Source organism: Crocuta crocuta, unplaced genomic scaffold (assembly GCF_008692635.1).
Source record: "Crocuta crocuta isolate KB4526 unplaced genomic scaffold, BGI_CrCroc_1.0 scaffold334, whole genome shotgun sequence".
NCBI lineage: Eukaryota > Metazoa > Chordata > Mammalia > Carnivora > Hyaenidae > Crocuta > Crocuta crocuta.
In genome coordinates, this window is record NW_027533260.1 from 993263 (window position 1) to 1008886 (window position 15624).

Consider the following 15624-nt stretch of genomic DNA (forward strand, 5'->3'; position numbering starts at 1 on the left):
GATGCGCCTGCAGCCACATAGTGCTCAGCGAGCGAATGAGAAAGTGTAAGACAGACAGACTGGGAGGAACACAGGGAGCGGGAGAGACTGAGGCAGGGAGTGACGAGGACAGGTCGGGGGATTCACCAGAGACTCTGGAGAAAGAGGTAGGCCCCGCCGCCACTCCTTGGCCGATGAGGTGCCTTCCAACCTCATCTTTATTTGTGGAGCTGCTGCGGGCTCCCCGCCACCCCCACCCTGCCACCCACCCGCGGGGACAGCACGCCTTTCCTGAACTAGTATCTCTGCGTCCATGAATCCTTAACCTGCTGGCCGCTGGGCCGCTGAAGTTGAAGGTGCCATGTGTGTCTTCTAGGCGTCAGTCCCTCTAGCTTCTCCGAGAGTGGGCTGGGTGACTGTGGCCTTTTGCCCAGCTCCTTTCTCCCTGTCGTCGGCCCCTTGTGGGAGCGCTCCGGCCTCCTGGTTTCCATCCTGTGGCTTCCCCTGCCCCCAGCACGTCTGCCCAGCTCCCAGCAGGGGCCTCACGCTCTCTTCCCAGGGCTGGCCCCTGCCCCTCCCCCTCCCAGATGCTCCCCAGATGCAGCCCTGGCTGTGTCGGCCCCTGCGCAGGTCCTGGGCCTCACCCATCTGTGTCCCCAGCCCACAGGGACACACACGGGGCCACTGCAGTCATTTGTGGCACACGAGGGGATGAATTCTTGGAATGTCTTTCTCCACCCAAATAATTCTTCCTCATCCGTCCACACCCAGGCCTCTTCCCAGGGTCTGGGGATTGTTTCCACAGGGCAAGGTGCTTGCATTCCGAATGACCAACCTCCTCTGGGCAGGGGGTGTGTTTGGAGAAAATGGGTCTCCTCCAGGTCTATGCTCCTGATAGACTTGCAAGTGATAGGTCCACATATGGCTTTACACGGACCCATGCTGCTTTTTTATTTTTAAGTTTATTCATTTTGAGGTAGAGAGAGAGCATGCGACTGGGAAAGGATGGACGGGGAGAGAGAGACAGAATCCCAAGCAGGCTCCATGCTGTCAGCACAGAGCCTGACGAACCATGAGATCATGACCTGAGCCAAAATCGAGTTGGACACCTGACTGAGCCACTCAGGTGCCCCAGGACCCATGGTGCTTTTTAAACAGTTACTAACATGTTTGCATCCAGAAATTTCACACTATAATCTAGGTGTTTGGATTCTTCTGAAAATACAGACAGATAGATAGACAGGTGATAGACAGATAGATAGATAGATGATACATATGGGTAGATGACAGATAAAACAAAAACCAGAAGACCCAGTAGTTCAGATCTTACTCCTGCTGGGAGGGAAGAGTTGGAGCTGAGTTCGCTGCTGCTGGCGCCCCCTTCAGGTGGGGAGCCTGATCTCAAGGTGGACGAGGTCCTCACCAGGCCAACTGCACCCGTTTGTTATCTGCGGGGCCAGTGGGGGCTCTTGAATTTGTAACTTCTGCACTAGAGTCTTATAAGGTCAGGAGAAAATGGCCGGGGCCAGGGAGAGCTGCTCCAGGGACCAAGGGTCCTGGGGTGGACGGGTCTTGGGCAGTGTGCTTGCAGTGTGCACTGAGGCACTCTGAGCCTCAGTCTCCCCATTTGCAATGTGGGGGTGTGGAGGACGGGCTTCATGACCCCCACTGTCCCTGCAGAGAGGCCTCTGGGGCTTTCAGGAGCTTCCCTCCAAAGGTATCCATTTCTCTCTGCAGAGCGCTGAGGCTGGATTTGCTCGGCAGTGCCTGAGGCCTCAGGAGGGTGACTGTCACTCTGAGTCACAGTGCCTGTGTGGCCTCTGAAATAGCATTAGCCCATTTCCTAGTGCTGCCTCCCCCAGACTCCTCTGTCCGTCCCTGCTGGCCCAGTCACTGCTCATGGGCAGGAAGCAGGCATGTCCCTGGTGGGGGCGGACCGAGAGGCCCAGCACACAGGAGAGCAGTCTGGCTGGGCGAGTAGGTCTCTGAGTCTTCGAGCCATGCCTGTGTCTTGATCCGTCTGGGAGTTTGTCTGTCCACAGTCTGTCCTTCTCTCTCAGGAGCCCTAGGCTGTGAGAAAAGCGGATTCTGGCGTTCCCCTGTCCTGGCCAAGCCCTTCCCCTTTCTGGGTCCCCAAATAGCTGAATCGGGTCCACCCACCGCCAAGTTCGTATGTTGAAGCCCTGATCCCCAGCACCTCACAGCAGGATTGCATTTGGAGACAGGGCCTTTAAAGAGATGATTAAGTTAACATGAGGCCATTAGGGTGTCTTAATCCATTATGACTGGTGTCCTCATACATAGAGGAGATTAGGACAGAGATACCCACAGGGAAGGCCACGTGAAGACACAGAGAGAAGATGGCTGCCTGTAAGCCAGGGAGAGAGGCCTCCAAAGGAGCCAGCCCTGTGGACACCTTGATCTTGGTCTTCTGGCCTCTGGAACTGTGAAGATAAACCTCTGGTGCTTAAGCTTCCCAGCCTGCGGTACTTTGTTACCGCAGCTCGGAGCAGACGGATAAGGCCCCACCCTCTGGTATTGACTGGTCTCTCCTGGCAGGGCAGCAGCCACTTGTGGCCAAGGCTGCCTCCCCAAGTGGGGCAGGAGCTGGGCCTGGAGCCCCACGGGTCCTCACCATCCATGGCACGGATTTGGCTTGAGGAACCAGACAGATACTCTGTTAAGGCCCAGCCGTGTGAGTGGCCACGACTGGGAATGCATAGGAGAGACTGCCCCCCTCTGGCCTCTGACCCTGGGGAATTGGGTTCGCAGGTCCAGGGACCCTCGAGAAGCTTTGTTTCTAACCAGTGCTCCCTGGTGGTGCTGCCAGGCAGTGGGTGAGTTCTGGCAGCTCGTGGAGTTCAGCTGGCCACAGCTGGGCAGCAGCCCGGCTGGTGGCCCTGCCGAGCCCAGGGACTGACCTCCAATCCAGGCCCAGGCGTTTTGGCTTCAGACTCCACAGTTGTCTCTGGCTCCTCCGGCAGCCCTGGCTTCTTAATTGGGGCTTCTCTGGCCTTGGGAATGTGACTGTCCTCCCACCATTGAAGAATCTTCATTCTAGGGCAACAAGCCCTGTGAATAACACTGCTCAGTCACCCCCCAACCCTCGCCTCTTCCCCGTTCCCTGGGCAGGGGGCCAGAAGACGAATTTTCCCTCCATCTTCTCATTCTGTGACCAGCACTTCCCTCGCCTCAACAAGTGGGGATACAAACCCCTTTTCTCTTAAGCTGGACCCTCTTCCTAGCCTCTTTCCTGGCCTCATGCCCCAGAGCTAGCCTGCCTCCCCGCTGCTCCCGGCCCTCCCATGGCTCCCCAGTACTCCCAGCACAAATTCTCAGCCCTCCCGCATGCCTCTCCTCAGCTTCTCTTCCAGTGCTGTAATGTCTCAATATATATGATTTTTTTCTAGACAAATCTTTTTTGCACCTTTCCTCTTAGTATTTCTGGCATATTTGTGCGTATGAGTATACAGGGAGCTTCCTTGGTCAGTCAGGAGTGGGAAGGAGTGAGGGGGAAGCATGTGTGGGAGCTTTTACTGTGGTTTCCATGGGACTGGAACAGCACAGTACGCGGGCTTAGGACTGGCCCACCAAAGGACCAAAGTACTCTGCACCTGGACAGGCCATTTGTTGAGGATGGGCCTGTGACTCAAGCAGGGACAATCAGAATCTTCTCTGGGATTGATGTATCACCAAGAGGAAGACAAGCTCTCTTTCAGCTAGAGTTGCTGAGATTGGAGGACATAATCATGGGGCTGCTTTGCCATCTTGCCACTAGGTGGAAAGAGCCTCCAGAGGTCAAGTGAACACAGAAGGAAGCAGAGCAAAGACACGGAGGCAGCAGACTCTTAATAATGTCATGTGTGGGGCGCCTGGGTGGCTCAGTTGGTTAAGCATCTAACTCTTGATTTCAGGTTAGGTCATGATCTCATGGTTTGTGAGATCCAGCCCCACATCGGGCTCTCTGCTGATGGTGTGAGGCCTGCTTGGGATTCTCTCTCTCCCTCCCCTCTCTCTCTGCTCTTCTCCTGCTTGTTCTCTCTCTGTCTCAAAATAAATAAATAAACATAAAAAAAATTAAAAGAAAAAAGGTAATTAAGGTAAAATGAGCTCATGTGGACCGGCCCTAATTGATAGGACTGTATTTGGATAGGGCCTTCGATGAAGTGTAAGTTAAACTGAGGCAGTGAGGTGGGGTCCTAGTACAATATGACTGCTGTCCTTGTAAGGCTGACAAGGGTGTGCATGCACACAGGGATGCCCATGTGACGATGCAAGAGGGTGGCCATCTTCAAGCCAAGGAGAAGAATCTCTGCAGAAACCAATCCTCCTGGCATTTAGATCTTGGGACTTTGAGCCTCCAGAACCATGAGAAAATGAATCTCTGCTGTTGAAGTCTTCGACTTAACAGATGGTCAATGTGTTCCTGTAGCAGATTACAGATGGCTGCAGGTTTCTGGCACTCTGCCCATGGAGAAATGGGGTCTCAAATTTTCTCTTCCCCTTGAATCTTGGCTAGGCTCTGACTTTCTCAAAGAGAATATGATGGAAGTGACACTGTTAATTCCAAGCCTAGCCTTAAAGAGGGCTGCTGACTTCTGCCTTGGAAGAGATCATGATAAAAGAGGCCTTCATACCCCATGGAAAATAAGAGGGGCCCAGATGAGCCCAGTCTTCTGGCTGTCCCCAGCAAAATGTCAGGCACATGAATGAAGGCACCTGTGACCCTCCAGCCCAGCCAGCCCAGCCTCTAGATAAATACCACCAAGTGACCTCTGTGGATACCACAGAAACTGAAGAATCATTCAGGTGGACCCCCATTGTTTAAGGGCACTAAGTTTAGGGGACTATGATAGAGCAACAAATAACTATTCCCTCGTTCCTTGAGCTTGCCGAGTTCAGCTCTTGTCACTCATAACTGGAAGAGTCCTGACTAATGTCACTTATCTCCTTTAACTATTATCCCATATGCATCATCCCCCCCAAACTTTTCCACCTAGGACAGTTTAAAGTGCAATAACCCCATGCTCTGCCTAGTTCTGTTCCATCCAGCTTTTTTGTTAAGTTTATTTATTTATCTTGAGAAGAGGAGACCATGGGCATGTGAGCAGGGGAGGGGCAAAAAGTTGGGAAGAGAGAGAGAGAATCCCAAGCAGGCTCTGTGTTGTCAGCACAGAGCCCAATGTGGGGCTCAGTCTCACGAACTGTGAGATCATGACCTGAGCCAAAATCAAGAGTTGGACACCTAGCCGACTGAGCCACCCAGGAGCCCCTGTTCTATTCAGCTTTCTTGTGCTCTCATCCAGTCTTGTGTTTCTGTTCTTTGATCTTACAGATGGAGGCTTCAGATCCGAGACACCACACCCACTAGCGCTTGTGAAGACCCTCCTGGTTTATCTTCCTTACCTCCCACCCCACTGGGTACAACAGCTGCCCACTTGATGTACCCTCTCCCTCTAGTTTCCACAGTCTGTCTGACCTCTCATCCCGTCACCCTTCCATAGCACTCTGCCTGCCAAGACCCAAACCCAGATCAACACTGCCATTCACGCCTTCCTTTCCAATACCGCTGCTGGGAGGAAAACCACACAGCAATGACGCTCAGTGCCACTGACAATGAGTAACCTGCAGTCACAATTGCTGTTGGCATCACCATCCCCACTCTTCCTGATCCCTTCCCCTCACCCCTGCCCCCACCCACATCACTTTCAGCAGACAGCCTCACCATACTTCTTCATGCTGTGTGGGGGGAAAAAAGCCCATGTGTAGGAGGGCCTTCCCACCCTCCACCAGAATCATAAACGCCACGTAAAGTGAACAAGAAAAATATAGAACATCTGCCATTGGATCCTGAGAATAATTTTGAGAGTAAGGATAACTGGCTGCCTAAGACAGTGCCATTTCAGTGGCTTGGTGGAGAGCAGACAGCAGGGGATTGAAAAATGTAAGGGTGAGGAGAATCAGGCAGCGGGTGTAAGCTATTCTCTCTCAAAAAAAAAATTGGATGGTACATAGAGGGAGTTTGTGGGGTTGAGGTAAGAGAGATTTGGGCATGTTTATATCCTTTAGAGAAAGAGCCCCTGAAGAAAGAATGACTGAAAATTTAGGAGACAGAAAGGATGATTAATGGAGTGTGGAGGAGATGGATTCCCAGCCAAAGGAGGTGAGGCTAACCTTGGACAGGAAGAGGGATGCTTCTTTCTCTGAAAAAGGCAAGGAGTAAATCATCAGTGCCAGTGGCAATAACTGTAGGTGTTGGGGAGTTGCTTTTTTCCCTATAAAGCAGGTAAAACTTATTGCTGAGAGTGAGGGGAAGGAGATAAGAGAGTTGGGGAAGGAAAGAAAACATCTGTGATACTGACAGAGCATCATGTTGGAGAGAGCTCCCCAGGGTTGGGTGGGAGGATTTCTAGGTGGTATGGATGCTACCCTCCCCTGCAAAGATGGGAGATTCTGAAGTGGTAGAGTCCTCTTGGCATCTCCCTTGTACAGACCTCTAACCTAGCACTTGTCTACATCCTTGGAAAATACGGGACACAGAGCAAGAGGTAAAACAGGAAAAATAAAGTCTGAGGATATTAAATGAGAAGCCCACAGTGAAAGGAAAGGGTGGTTGCAGTAATGTATGCAACAATGGCTGAAAACTTTCCAGAACAGATAAAAGACACCAAATCACAGATGAAAAAGGCCAGATGTACAAAACAACAAACAAACAAAAAAAGATATCCACACTTAGTCACATCCAAGTAGAACCATTAACACTGACAATATCTGAAAGCCCAGACAGCGGCAGGGCCCTTGAAAAGGCACCCATCCCAGGTGCCAGAGAAAGTTTCCTGGAGTGCATGATGGGAGGGCTGTGAGCTGAGCCCTAAATGATGAGTAAATGTCAGCCAGGTGAGAGAGGGGGGCTGGGATGGTAGTCAATGTGCAGAGAAGGGGACCAAGCAGAAGTCACAGTACTTAGAGAAAACGTACACACAATCAACGAACTTGATTTAAAGGCTGCATATCAATGGAACACTGCCTTCGACAAATATAAGATACACATTTTTAAGCCCATGTGGAATATTTATAAAAACTACACAAAAACTGTGCCACAAAGAAAATAAAGAATTGAAATCATGCATAATATATTCTTTGTAGCTATTGGATTTAAGCTAGAAATAAAGAAAAGAGGATTATTAGAAAACACTGGCATGTCTGGAAAAAAAAACCATAGGTCAAAAAATCATAATGGAAATTAGAAATATTTAACTAAGTGATACTAAAATACTTTATATTAAAATTTGTGAGATGCAGCTATCGTGGTGCTAAGAGGGAAATTTATAGCCTTAAAATGCAAAGACTGGAGAAGAATGGAAGGAAATAAGGGACATAAATAAATGTAGTAGGTGTTGAAAAAGGCTTGATGGTGAATTTTAACTTGATACTCACACGAGGAGGACAAGGAAGAAGAAGAACAGTGCCGATGCAATGAATCCATACACAATGCCCTGGGTCAGCCCTTTCATGAACACACTGTAAACTGAATGCTTATCTGAAATCAGAGGGAAATGAGAGTGTTTTTTCTCCTAAGGCTGTGAAGTCTGAGCTACCCTCTTTCCCTCTGGCCCTGTGCCCATCCTCATCTTGGTGTTGCGGTTCAAGCTCGGTCAGTAGTCCCCTGTGTACTTACCTGGTAGGAGGAAGATGCTTGAAGTATGGATTCCATATTGGTTCTTCCCCTCACAGCGGAGACTCATGACTATTTCTGGCTCCCCGATGAGGCTGATGGTGCTGTTGGCCCAGGGGCCAATTATGGTGGAAGTTACCTGGAGGATGTTGTTTGTGCTGTTCACATTCACAGGAACACCTTCCATCAGCCATTGCACAGAGGGTGTGGGGATCCCATGGAAGGAACAGTTGCACCGTAGAGTCTTCTCCAAGGAACAAGATGAATAGAGCAGCCTAGTGGGTGCTACGGGAAGGGAGGGTCAGCAATCAGCAAGATTTCTGACTTCCTTTCCCCAGTTCCGCCAGCACCCAGCCTTCTCCTTATTCATGATTCCCAAGGAGATTTGGAAAGACTTTCTGGAAGCCCAGAGGAGCCAAGCTCCACAGACCAGTTCCCCTACATCCTCTTTCCTCATCTATCTCTGACTCTGGCTCAGCTCTTACCTCTGGCCTTTCAGCCATAGAAGCCCTGAGAAGATGTGACACCTTCCCAGACTCCTCTCAGCCAACCCCACCCCAAGACTCAGGAATTTCTCTTGGGCCCACCATTTCTCCCAGACTCTGGATCTTCCTTTGCCCACCAGTACTCACAGACCGCCCGGAGCATGACCATGCTACTTCTGGTCAACTTAGCTAGGGAGAAGTTCAAATGACATCTGGGAGTGGTGCCATAATCCTGAGGTTTCGGGGTGAAGTGCAGCACCAGGAGGGGGAGCTGCTGGAGCCAGCTGCATTGGAAGACATGGTTGGGCCAATTCCACGAAAGTGAAAGGGCTTTGGTTTCTTTGCACAGGTGCCTTTGATGGTACAGGTCAAGGCCACAAGATCTCCAGATACAAGAACCTCTAGGTTGTGGAGCTCTGGTTTCTCGGTCTGGTCTGAAGGGAAAGATATATTGGGACTGAAACAAGGGACCCTCATGGACACTTACCTGATGCACCATATTTGCAGGTTACAAAGTGGTTTCTCACCTACAGCTCACTTGGTACTCCTCCCCTCTACCCCAATAACCTCATGGAACCTGGGATTGATGGATTTTCACAGGTGTATTTCCCTTCTCTGCATTGTCTAGGTGAGCGAACTGAGGAGACTTGCTGAAGGAGGAAGAGCTTGAACCTGGACACTGGACTCTGAAGACTAAGGGTGAGTGCCTTTTCTGAGCATCTACATTGCCTATGATTCCTTACCCGTCCCCCAATCCAGACCTCCTAGGGCCAGCTCCTATGCTGTCTTCCCTTCCAATCCAACTCCCCCCTCAAGCACTGCCCCTTCCCAGATCTGTGATCACTTCCCCCCTCCTCCTCTTATTTGCTGGATGTTGTTGTGTAAGTCACTTCCTCTCCCTGTGCCATTTTTACTTAGAAAAATAAAGTCATCAATTATACCTATGTCACTGTATTCTTGTTGTAAAAATGAAATACCTAAGGTTTAAAAAGCCCTGTGCCCCATGAGGTAGAAACCACACAATTACCAGAACATCTTCTTGGAGTTCCTCCTTTACAAACCACCCACTGCAGGAGACTGAATATCACCTGATATGGAGAGTTCAATATCCTCCCACAGAAAGAACTCTTGTGTTCCAGATCTGCACAGAATAAGTGTGTCATGATGTCCCCTTTAAGTACATTGTGGATCAGCAGGGTACAGTCTTGTGCTTCAAGATTCCAAATAGTGTGGAATCTGCCCTTGGTGTTATCATCTATAGTAGCATTGGGTTGATTTATAGCTACAGGGGAGCTGATATTTTTATTAAGCCAGTAGGCCACAGGCACAGAGTTGCTTGGGGATTCCTTGGGAAGTTCAAATATTCAAAAGATTATACTTCTTCCACTGGTACCTTCTTGACTTCCACCAAAACACAGAAAGTAACCCCATGGGGAGGGATTCCAGTTGAAAAACTGACATATCTAGTGCCCTCCAGTATCCTACTTGTGCATTAAAGGATTAACCTTACCCTAGAAAGGTTTGGCCCCTGCTCAGCTCCAAGGAGGAGCTCTAAGTCCTTGGGATGTCTACCTGATAAGAGTGTCTATTTACCTCGGTGCATGGACCATGCCAGATAGTCTACATGAACAATGTGATTTTTGGTGGGGACCTATGGTATCAGCTTGACCTCTGAAGTAGCTGGAGACTAAGGTCAGCCATGCCTATGGGACCAGGCCCCCAATAAAAACCCTGGACACTAAAGCTTGGTGAATTTCTGTGCTGGCCAACACTGTGCATATTGCCAAACATTATTGCCAAGAGAAGTAAACACTGTACGCACAACTCTACTGGGAAAAGACAGCTAAAAGCTCATTCTTGGCCTCTCCTAGGTCCTGCCCTACCTGTCCCTTCCCTCTGCTGAATTCAATCTCCATTCACTTGCTATAATAAACTGTAACTAAATATAACAGTTCTGCTGAGTTCTGGGAGGCTTTCTCGCAAATCACTGAACCTGGGGGTGCTCCTGTGGACTCCTAACTGTACCACCCCCAATGTACTCTACTGGGTTTTTTGTTTTTATTGTTGTTGGTAGTAATTTCATCCTGTGAAGTTGGTCATGTAGCTCCATTTCTGAATCTCTGTTTCTCAATCAGAAAAGTGGGCACAATACCGGTGTTGCAATGTTGTGAAAATGAGAGATATTAACCATGGCACATGGTGACCTATTATAGTTGTAGATTATAACTTAGCTGTTGGCTCTTAGGTGGACAATTATTCTCTTCCCTTCTTTCTTCATTTCCCAGATGACAGCTCTCTCATGTACAAAATAGATGGGTGGTGAACTTCATGGTTCTTGAAGCTACTTCTAGTAATGCCATCTTAAAATTACGGCAGCAATACTGACCTGGGTAAGTGTTTACAGATTTCTCAACACTTTCATAGAAATCAGCTTAAGCCACCCTCATGAAGATTTTATTATAGTCCCTTAGACATATCAGGAAACTGGGGCTCAGAGAGGTTAAGGGCATTGGTCCAGGTTACAGAGAAAGGAGTAACAGCATCAGGCCTGGGACCGGCTTTCCACATGTTAGGTCCAGTACTCCAAAACACTATCACCAGGGATCCTAACACTCTTGGTTCTGGAACACCATACTGTCTCTCTGCTCTAAGATGTGACTTAATGACACTCACCATACAGATGATGGTGTTTAGAGGGCAGATATGTATACATTTACTATCGCTGAAGTTCTAGAGTGGCATGGCACTAAAATGGAACTAGGAGTCAGAAGAGCTGGGCAATCCAATAGAGAAATTTCTAGGCAAGTTGTTGAACCTCGCAGAGTCTGCTTCCTCATCTGTGAAACAAGGGCCATAACGCCTCATGGAGTTGTTGGGTAGATGAAATGGGACACATGGTGGGTCACAGAATATGCACATGGAAGATGTCTATTACTTATTATTTATAAAGTACTTAATTCTTTATGTCCTCACCTTTTCACCTTACTTCAGCCCTGCCTGTCTTCCATCCCCACCCGTAACCACCTCACCCCTACCCGTTAGTGGCTTCCTCAGACACCTCCCACCTTACCTCTCATTCCACTTACTGAACCGTGACAGTGGCAATGCTATCAGCACCAACAGGATCTCAGGGAAAAGAGAGGGCCAGGTCCTAGCCTGCTGCTAACTCTGGCATCAGATCTGTATGCTGTGGAGGGCAGGGTTTGGAATGGATGAGGAGAGGGTCACAAGGAAGAGGCATGAGGTGGAGACAGAAGTAAATTCATAGCCTACTAGGGGCTTTTGTTTCTTCAATCACTCTTAGGTTCCATTTGCCTTGAGAATCAGGAGGCTCATGGAAACAGAGGCTTAGGAGCTTCAAGGATAGAGCAGTGTCTCCACGACTCTCTCTAGAGTCCCAACACCATGTCTTTCTTCTTGACCCTCTCGCCTTCACCCCCAGGTCCTTCCCCCTTTGAAGGACCTCAAATGCCAGGTTGAGAAGCCTGGACTCTCTCCCAAGTTGATGTGGAAGTCATGGAAACCACAGAAAGTTTTTGAACCACGGGGAACAGGTCCGGGTGTCATAAAGATCACTATGGATCTGCATCCAGGAGAAAGAAATAGTTCAAGGGAAAGATAACGTGGCCTGAGCTGGAACAGTAGCTCTGGGGATAGAGAGGACAGGATATATTTAAGAAGTATTTGAACAATGGGGCACTAGGGTGGCTCAGTTGATTTCAGCTCAGGTCATGATCTCATCGTTTGTGAGATCAAGCCCCACGGTGAGCTCTGTGCTAACAGCGTGGAGCCTGCTTGGGACTCTCTTCCTCTTCCTCTCTCTCTGCCCCTCCCCAACTCTCTCTCTCTCAAAATAAATAATAAATAAACTTAAAACAGAGGTATTTGAGCAATAAAAGACATTTCTATGGCAGACGGGATAAATTCCAAACCCCTTTGCCTGACATTTAAGGCTGTCCATGATTTTGCCCCACACCTGCCCTATCTCCACTGCTCCCTTCCCTAGCCTCTGCCATTCTTTGCCTACCAAAGAGAAAAGTACCTTTCCGGATATAGCCTATACATTCCTGTCTCTGTATGTTTACTCAGGCCACTCCCCTTTTCATGGCATCCTTCTGCAACTCTCCCTTCTGCCCACATTCAAATCCTGTCTCTCAGAATTTCTGAGTCCACGTCAAGTTTAACTTCCTTCAGGTTATCCTTCAGGAATCCTTCAGATTCCTGTCCAGGATCTCCACAACCAGAAAGAAGTTTCCTTTCCAGGACTCTCTTAAGCACCCCTATATGTCCATCTCTTTTAGGGCAATGTCTCAGACAAACTCCCTGACAACCACCCTCCTGTCTATCCCTATTATTTCTGATCTGTTCAGGTGATCAACTCTTCAGCTGAAAAAAAAAATAACTATTTTTCTGCCTCATGTACACCCAGGAGTGGCTCTATGACAAAGCTGTGGCCAGTAGGCCAGGTAAAAGAAAAATGCTATTAAAATACCGACAGCAAATAAAAGCCTATTCAGCCTTTACCACACTTTCTTTACCATCAAAATTGAGCTCTGAAGGTCTGTTTTCTGCATATGATCCTAGCTAATGGAATTCCAGAGCCTGGTTTTAAAAAAATAAGTTTTCATAATAAAGGAAACAAGTCTCAGAAAGAATTGAAAAAGATGTTCACTTCCCCTGCAGCTATAAATCAAAAGATATTGTTCTGTGTTATAAAAGGGCTCAAGGAATCTGATTTGATATTGTACAAAAACGAGAATGTTTATAAGAATATAATTTATGTTCTCCATTGCAATATACAGTTTTGTATGAATATTCATGACTGTTACTAACTTGTTCTGTTCTCTGTTGATACAAATCCGCCCTTGGAAGAACAATTTAAACAAAGTGGTCTTATGAGACTCTAAAGACATTCGAAATTATTCCATGTCTTATGAAAATGATATCCAAATAAAATGGAATTCTGACCAGTTGTCTTACTTGATAATTTCTTGCTCCGGTAACAATAACATTATAACTGACAACTCTGTTTTCTTAAATTGTATACCTATCTGTTAGGATTGTACTCTTCTCTTCTCCCAAACGTATGATGCAAAATAAAAACCTTGGACTCTGCTCGATTTATTATTAAGCAAATATTTTGAGAGACTTATTTTCTTAAAATACCAACCATGCTGAAGGCTTTGGGGAGTTCTGCTTTTCTGATATTAGCACCACTTTCCGTTGTTGCTTTCTTCTCTTTCCCTTTCTCTCTTGCTCCTCCTCCTTCTCTTTCTTGGAATATGGATGTGATGCTGGAGGTGGAGCAGCCATCTGGTAACCATGAGATAGCCATAAGGATCAAAGCCACAGATTGAGGATGTTGTTGACAATAGCCGGAGAGCTCTGGTCTCCTGCCAGCCTGATGGAGCCGCTACATTCACCACGCACAGCCTACTGTCATGCTTCCTCTTCATTTGGTTGTTGTTCTAGTCGGGAAACTGATGAAATATCCTACTCGGGGAACTATCCAAGGGTGAGATCCTTGAGAGAAAGCCCTTCATCAAACAGATCTTTGTGTCCTCCACAGTGCTTAGAAAGGTTCTTGTCTGATAAATATTCACTGAAGAAAAATGTACAGGCACAAATCGTAATGATTTTCCAACTATTCGTTTCCAGTTTAATTCCACTATGGTTAGAGAAAATACTTTATACGACTTCAATTCATTTAAATTTGTTGAGACTTGCTTTATAGCTCAGAATATATTCTAAGTGTTCCATGAGCCCTTGAATAGAATATGTATTCTATTATTGGACTATTCTAATAAATGTCACTTAAGGCAATTTGGTTGATGGTATCTATATCCTCACTAATTTTTTCATCTCGTTGCTCAGTTCCTGGAAAAGGAGAGTTGAACTGACTAGTTCTTACTTCAGTTAGATTGTTTTTTTTTTAACTTTTGAAATTAAAAATTCTAGTTAGAAATTAATTCTCAGAAGCTAATTGGATATAGTGATTTATTTACAACCTCGGATCGAAGACTGAGGAGAGCTCTGTGGTGGCTCCAGATCCGGCTTTGCAGGTCACACGCTGGAAATTTTAGGCAAGAGCTGTTTCCTCTTTGGTTCTCCTCCCCCATTTCCCCATCTATAAAATGAGGTGTTTTAGCCCAATGTGTAATGATCCTTCTGACTTCAAATTTCTGACATCTCCCAACTCTCATTCCCTTCTCCAGGGCCTGGCACAGCCACGGGTTGTCTCCACAGGGAACCTCTTTCCCCTCCCGCTAAACTATTATCTCCTTTTCCAGACTCACCCCCTCGTCTTGGGTTCCCACAGGCCAACCAGGACCCACCGCAGCAGGTGTCCGCTTGGCTACTTCCCCGACGACTGGCTGACTCGCTATCTACGGTAACTTCCTGTTCCCATAGGGAACGAACTGATTGGCTGATTTAAAGCACCCACTGACGCGTGGAACAAGCATGTGTACGACTATTGGTGACTCACCAGGAAGGGACGAAGGGAGAGGAAGGCTAACCCATCAGCTGACTCATAACGAGTTCAGTTGGCCGCCAGTGAGTCCTCATCCTCCCCAACGTCCGCTAGCCACAGGTCACGTGAGGATGCCGCCCCGCGGAGCCCCGCCCCTCAGGCCCTGCCAGTGGGCACACGTGAATCCGCCGGAGCCAATCAGGGCCTAACAACGCGCGAGGGTGCTGCTGGGACGGGGAGGGACCGTGAAGTGGAACACTGAGGTCTCCGAGTCGGAGGCAATCTGGAGGAAGCGACACTCCGTTTATTTTTTTTTTTAAATATTTTTATTTATTTCTAGGAGAGAGGGAGAGAGACAGCGTGAGCAAGGGAGGGTCAGAGAGAGAGGGAGACACAGACTCTGAAACAGGCTCCAGGCTCTGAGCTGGCAGTCAGCACAGAGCCCGACGCGGGGCTCGAACCGACGAACCGCGAGATCATGACCTAAGCGAAAGTCGGGCGCTTAACCGACTAAGCCACCCAGGCGCCCCATCACACTTCGTTTATCTTGGGCCGGAGGTTATAGACCCCTACCAGCCCTGTGGACTGCAGGCCTAACCAGCCTTTAAGGGACCCTCCTTCCTCAAGCCGGTACTGTGGGCAAGCAGGTGATGGGCGGTGAATTGAAAGCCATCGACCAAGGAACCAGGGTCATGTGCTCGACCCTCAGGGCCGACCAGGAGGCATCTTGGCCCCGTTTCCCTTCCTGTAAGCGAGGTCCTTATCACGAACAAAGCGAGAAACGTGAGGAAGACCCAGCTCTCCATTCTCTTGTTAAAACCCATCCCCAACCTGTTCCCAACCCAATTCCCATCCTCTATCCCAGTTCTTGTCTAGATGGCATTCTCTGTTCCTGAGGAGCACACTTCCCAAAGTTACAGAGCACACGAGGAAATAACCCTCTGTGAGTGAGGCCCTGAAAGATCTGGCACCTCCGGAGCTCACCCTTCCACCTGAGCTCCAGGGCACAGACC

General features: G+C 48.3%; 1 protein-coding gene across 4 annotated transcripts; it reads right to left on the reverse strand.

Annotated features, from left to right (window-relative positions):
* Positions 1-922: 922 nt before the first annotated feature.
* Positions 923-14714, reverse strand: LOC144217755 (SIGLEC family-like protein 1). 4 transcript variants are annotated; one of them, XM_077747433.1, is made up of 7 exons: positions 14627-14714; positions 13310-13741; positions 8287-8573; positions 7658-7939; positions 7417-7519; positions 2901-3036; positions 923-2049 (listed from the first exon to the last, which is right to left on the reverse strand). In XM_077747433.1, exons 3-7 carry the CDS (start codon positions 8306-8308, stop codon positions 1870-1872), a joined length of 723 nt encoding a protein of 240 aa, XP_077603559.1. In that variant the 5' UTR covers positions 8309-8573; positions 13310-13741; positions 14627-14714; the 3' UTR covers positions 923-1869. The 4 variants fall into 4 exon arrangements, with proteins under 4 accessions (XP_077603559.1, XP_077603560.1, XP_077603561.1 ...); XM_077747434.1 differs by lacking the exon at positions 14627-14714 and adding an exon at positions 14436-14504; XM_077747435.1 differs by lacking the exon at positions 13310-13741.
* Positions 14715-15624: the final 910 nt, after the last annotated feature.

Bases quoted from the DNA above. Each gene is read 5' to 3' on its own strand.
- LOC144217755 (XM_077747435.1), bottom strand. From the start codon at position 8,308: ATGGTCATGCTCCGGGCGGTCT. The intron at 3,037-7,416 runs GTGAGTATCAAG...TTGTTGCCCTAG, and splicing joins TTCTTCCTTGTCCTCCTCGT to AATGAAGATTCTTCAATGGT. The intron at 2,050-2,900 runs GTCAGTCCCTGG...CTTTTCTCACAG, and splicing joins CGCCTGGGCCTGGATTGGAG to CCTAGGGCTCCTGAGAGAGA.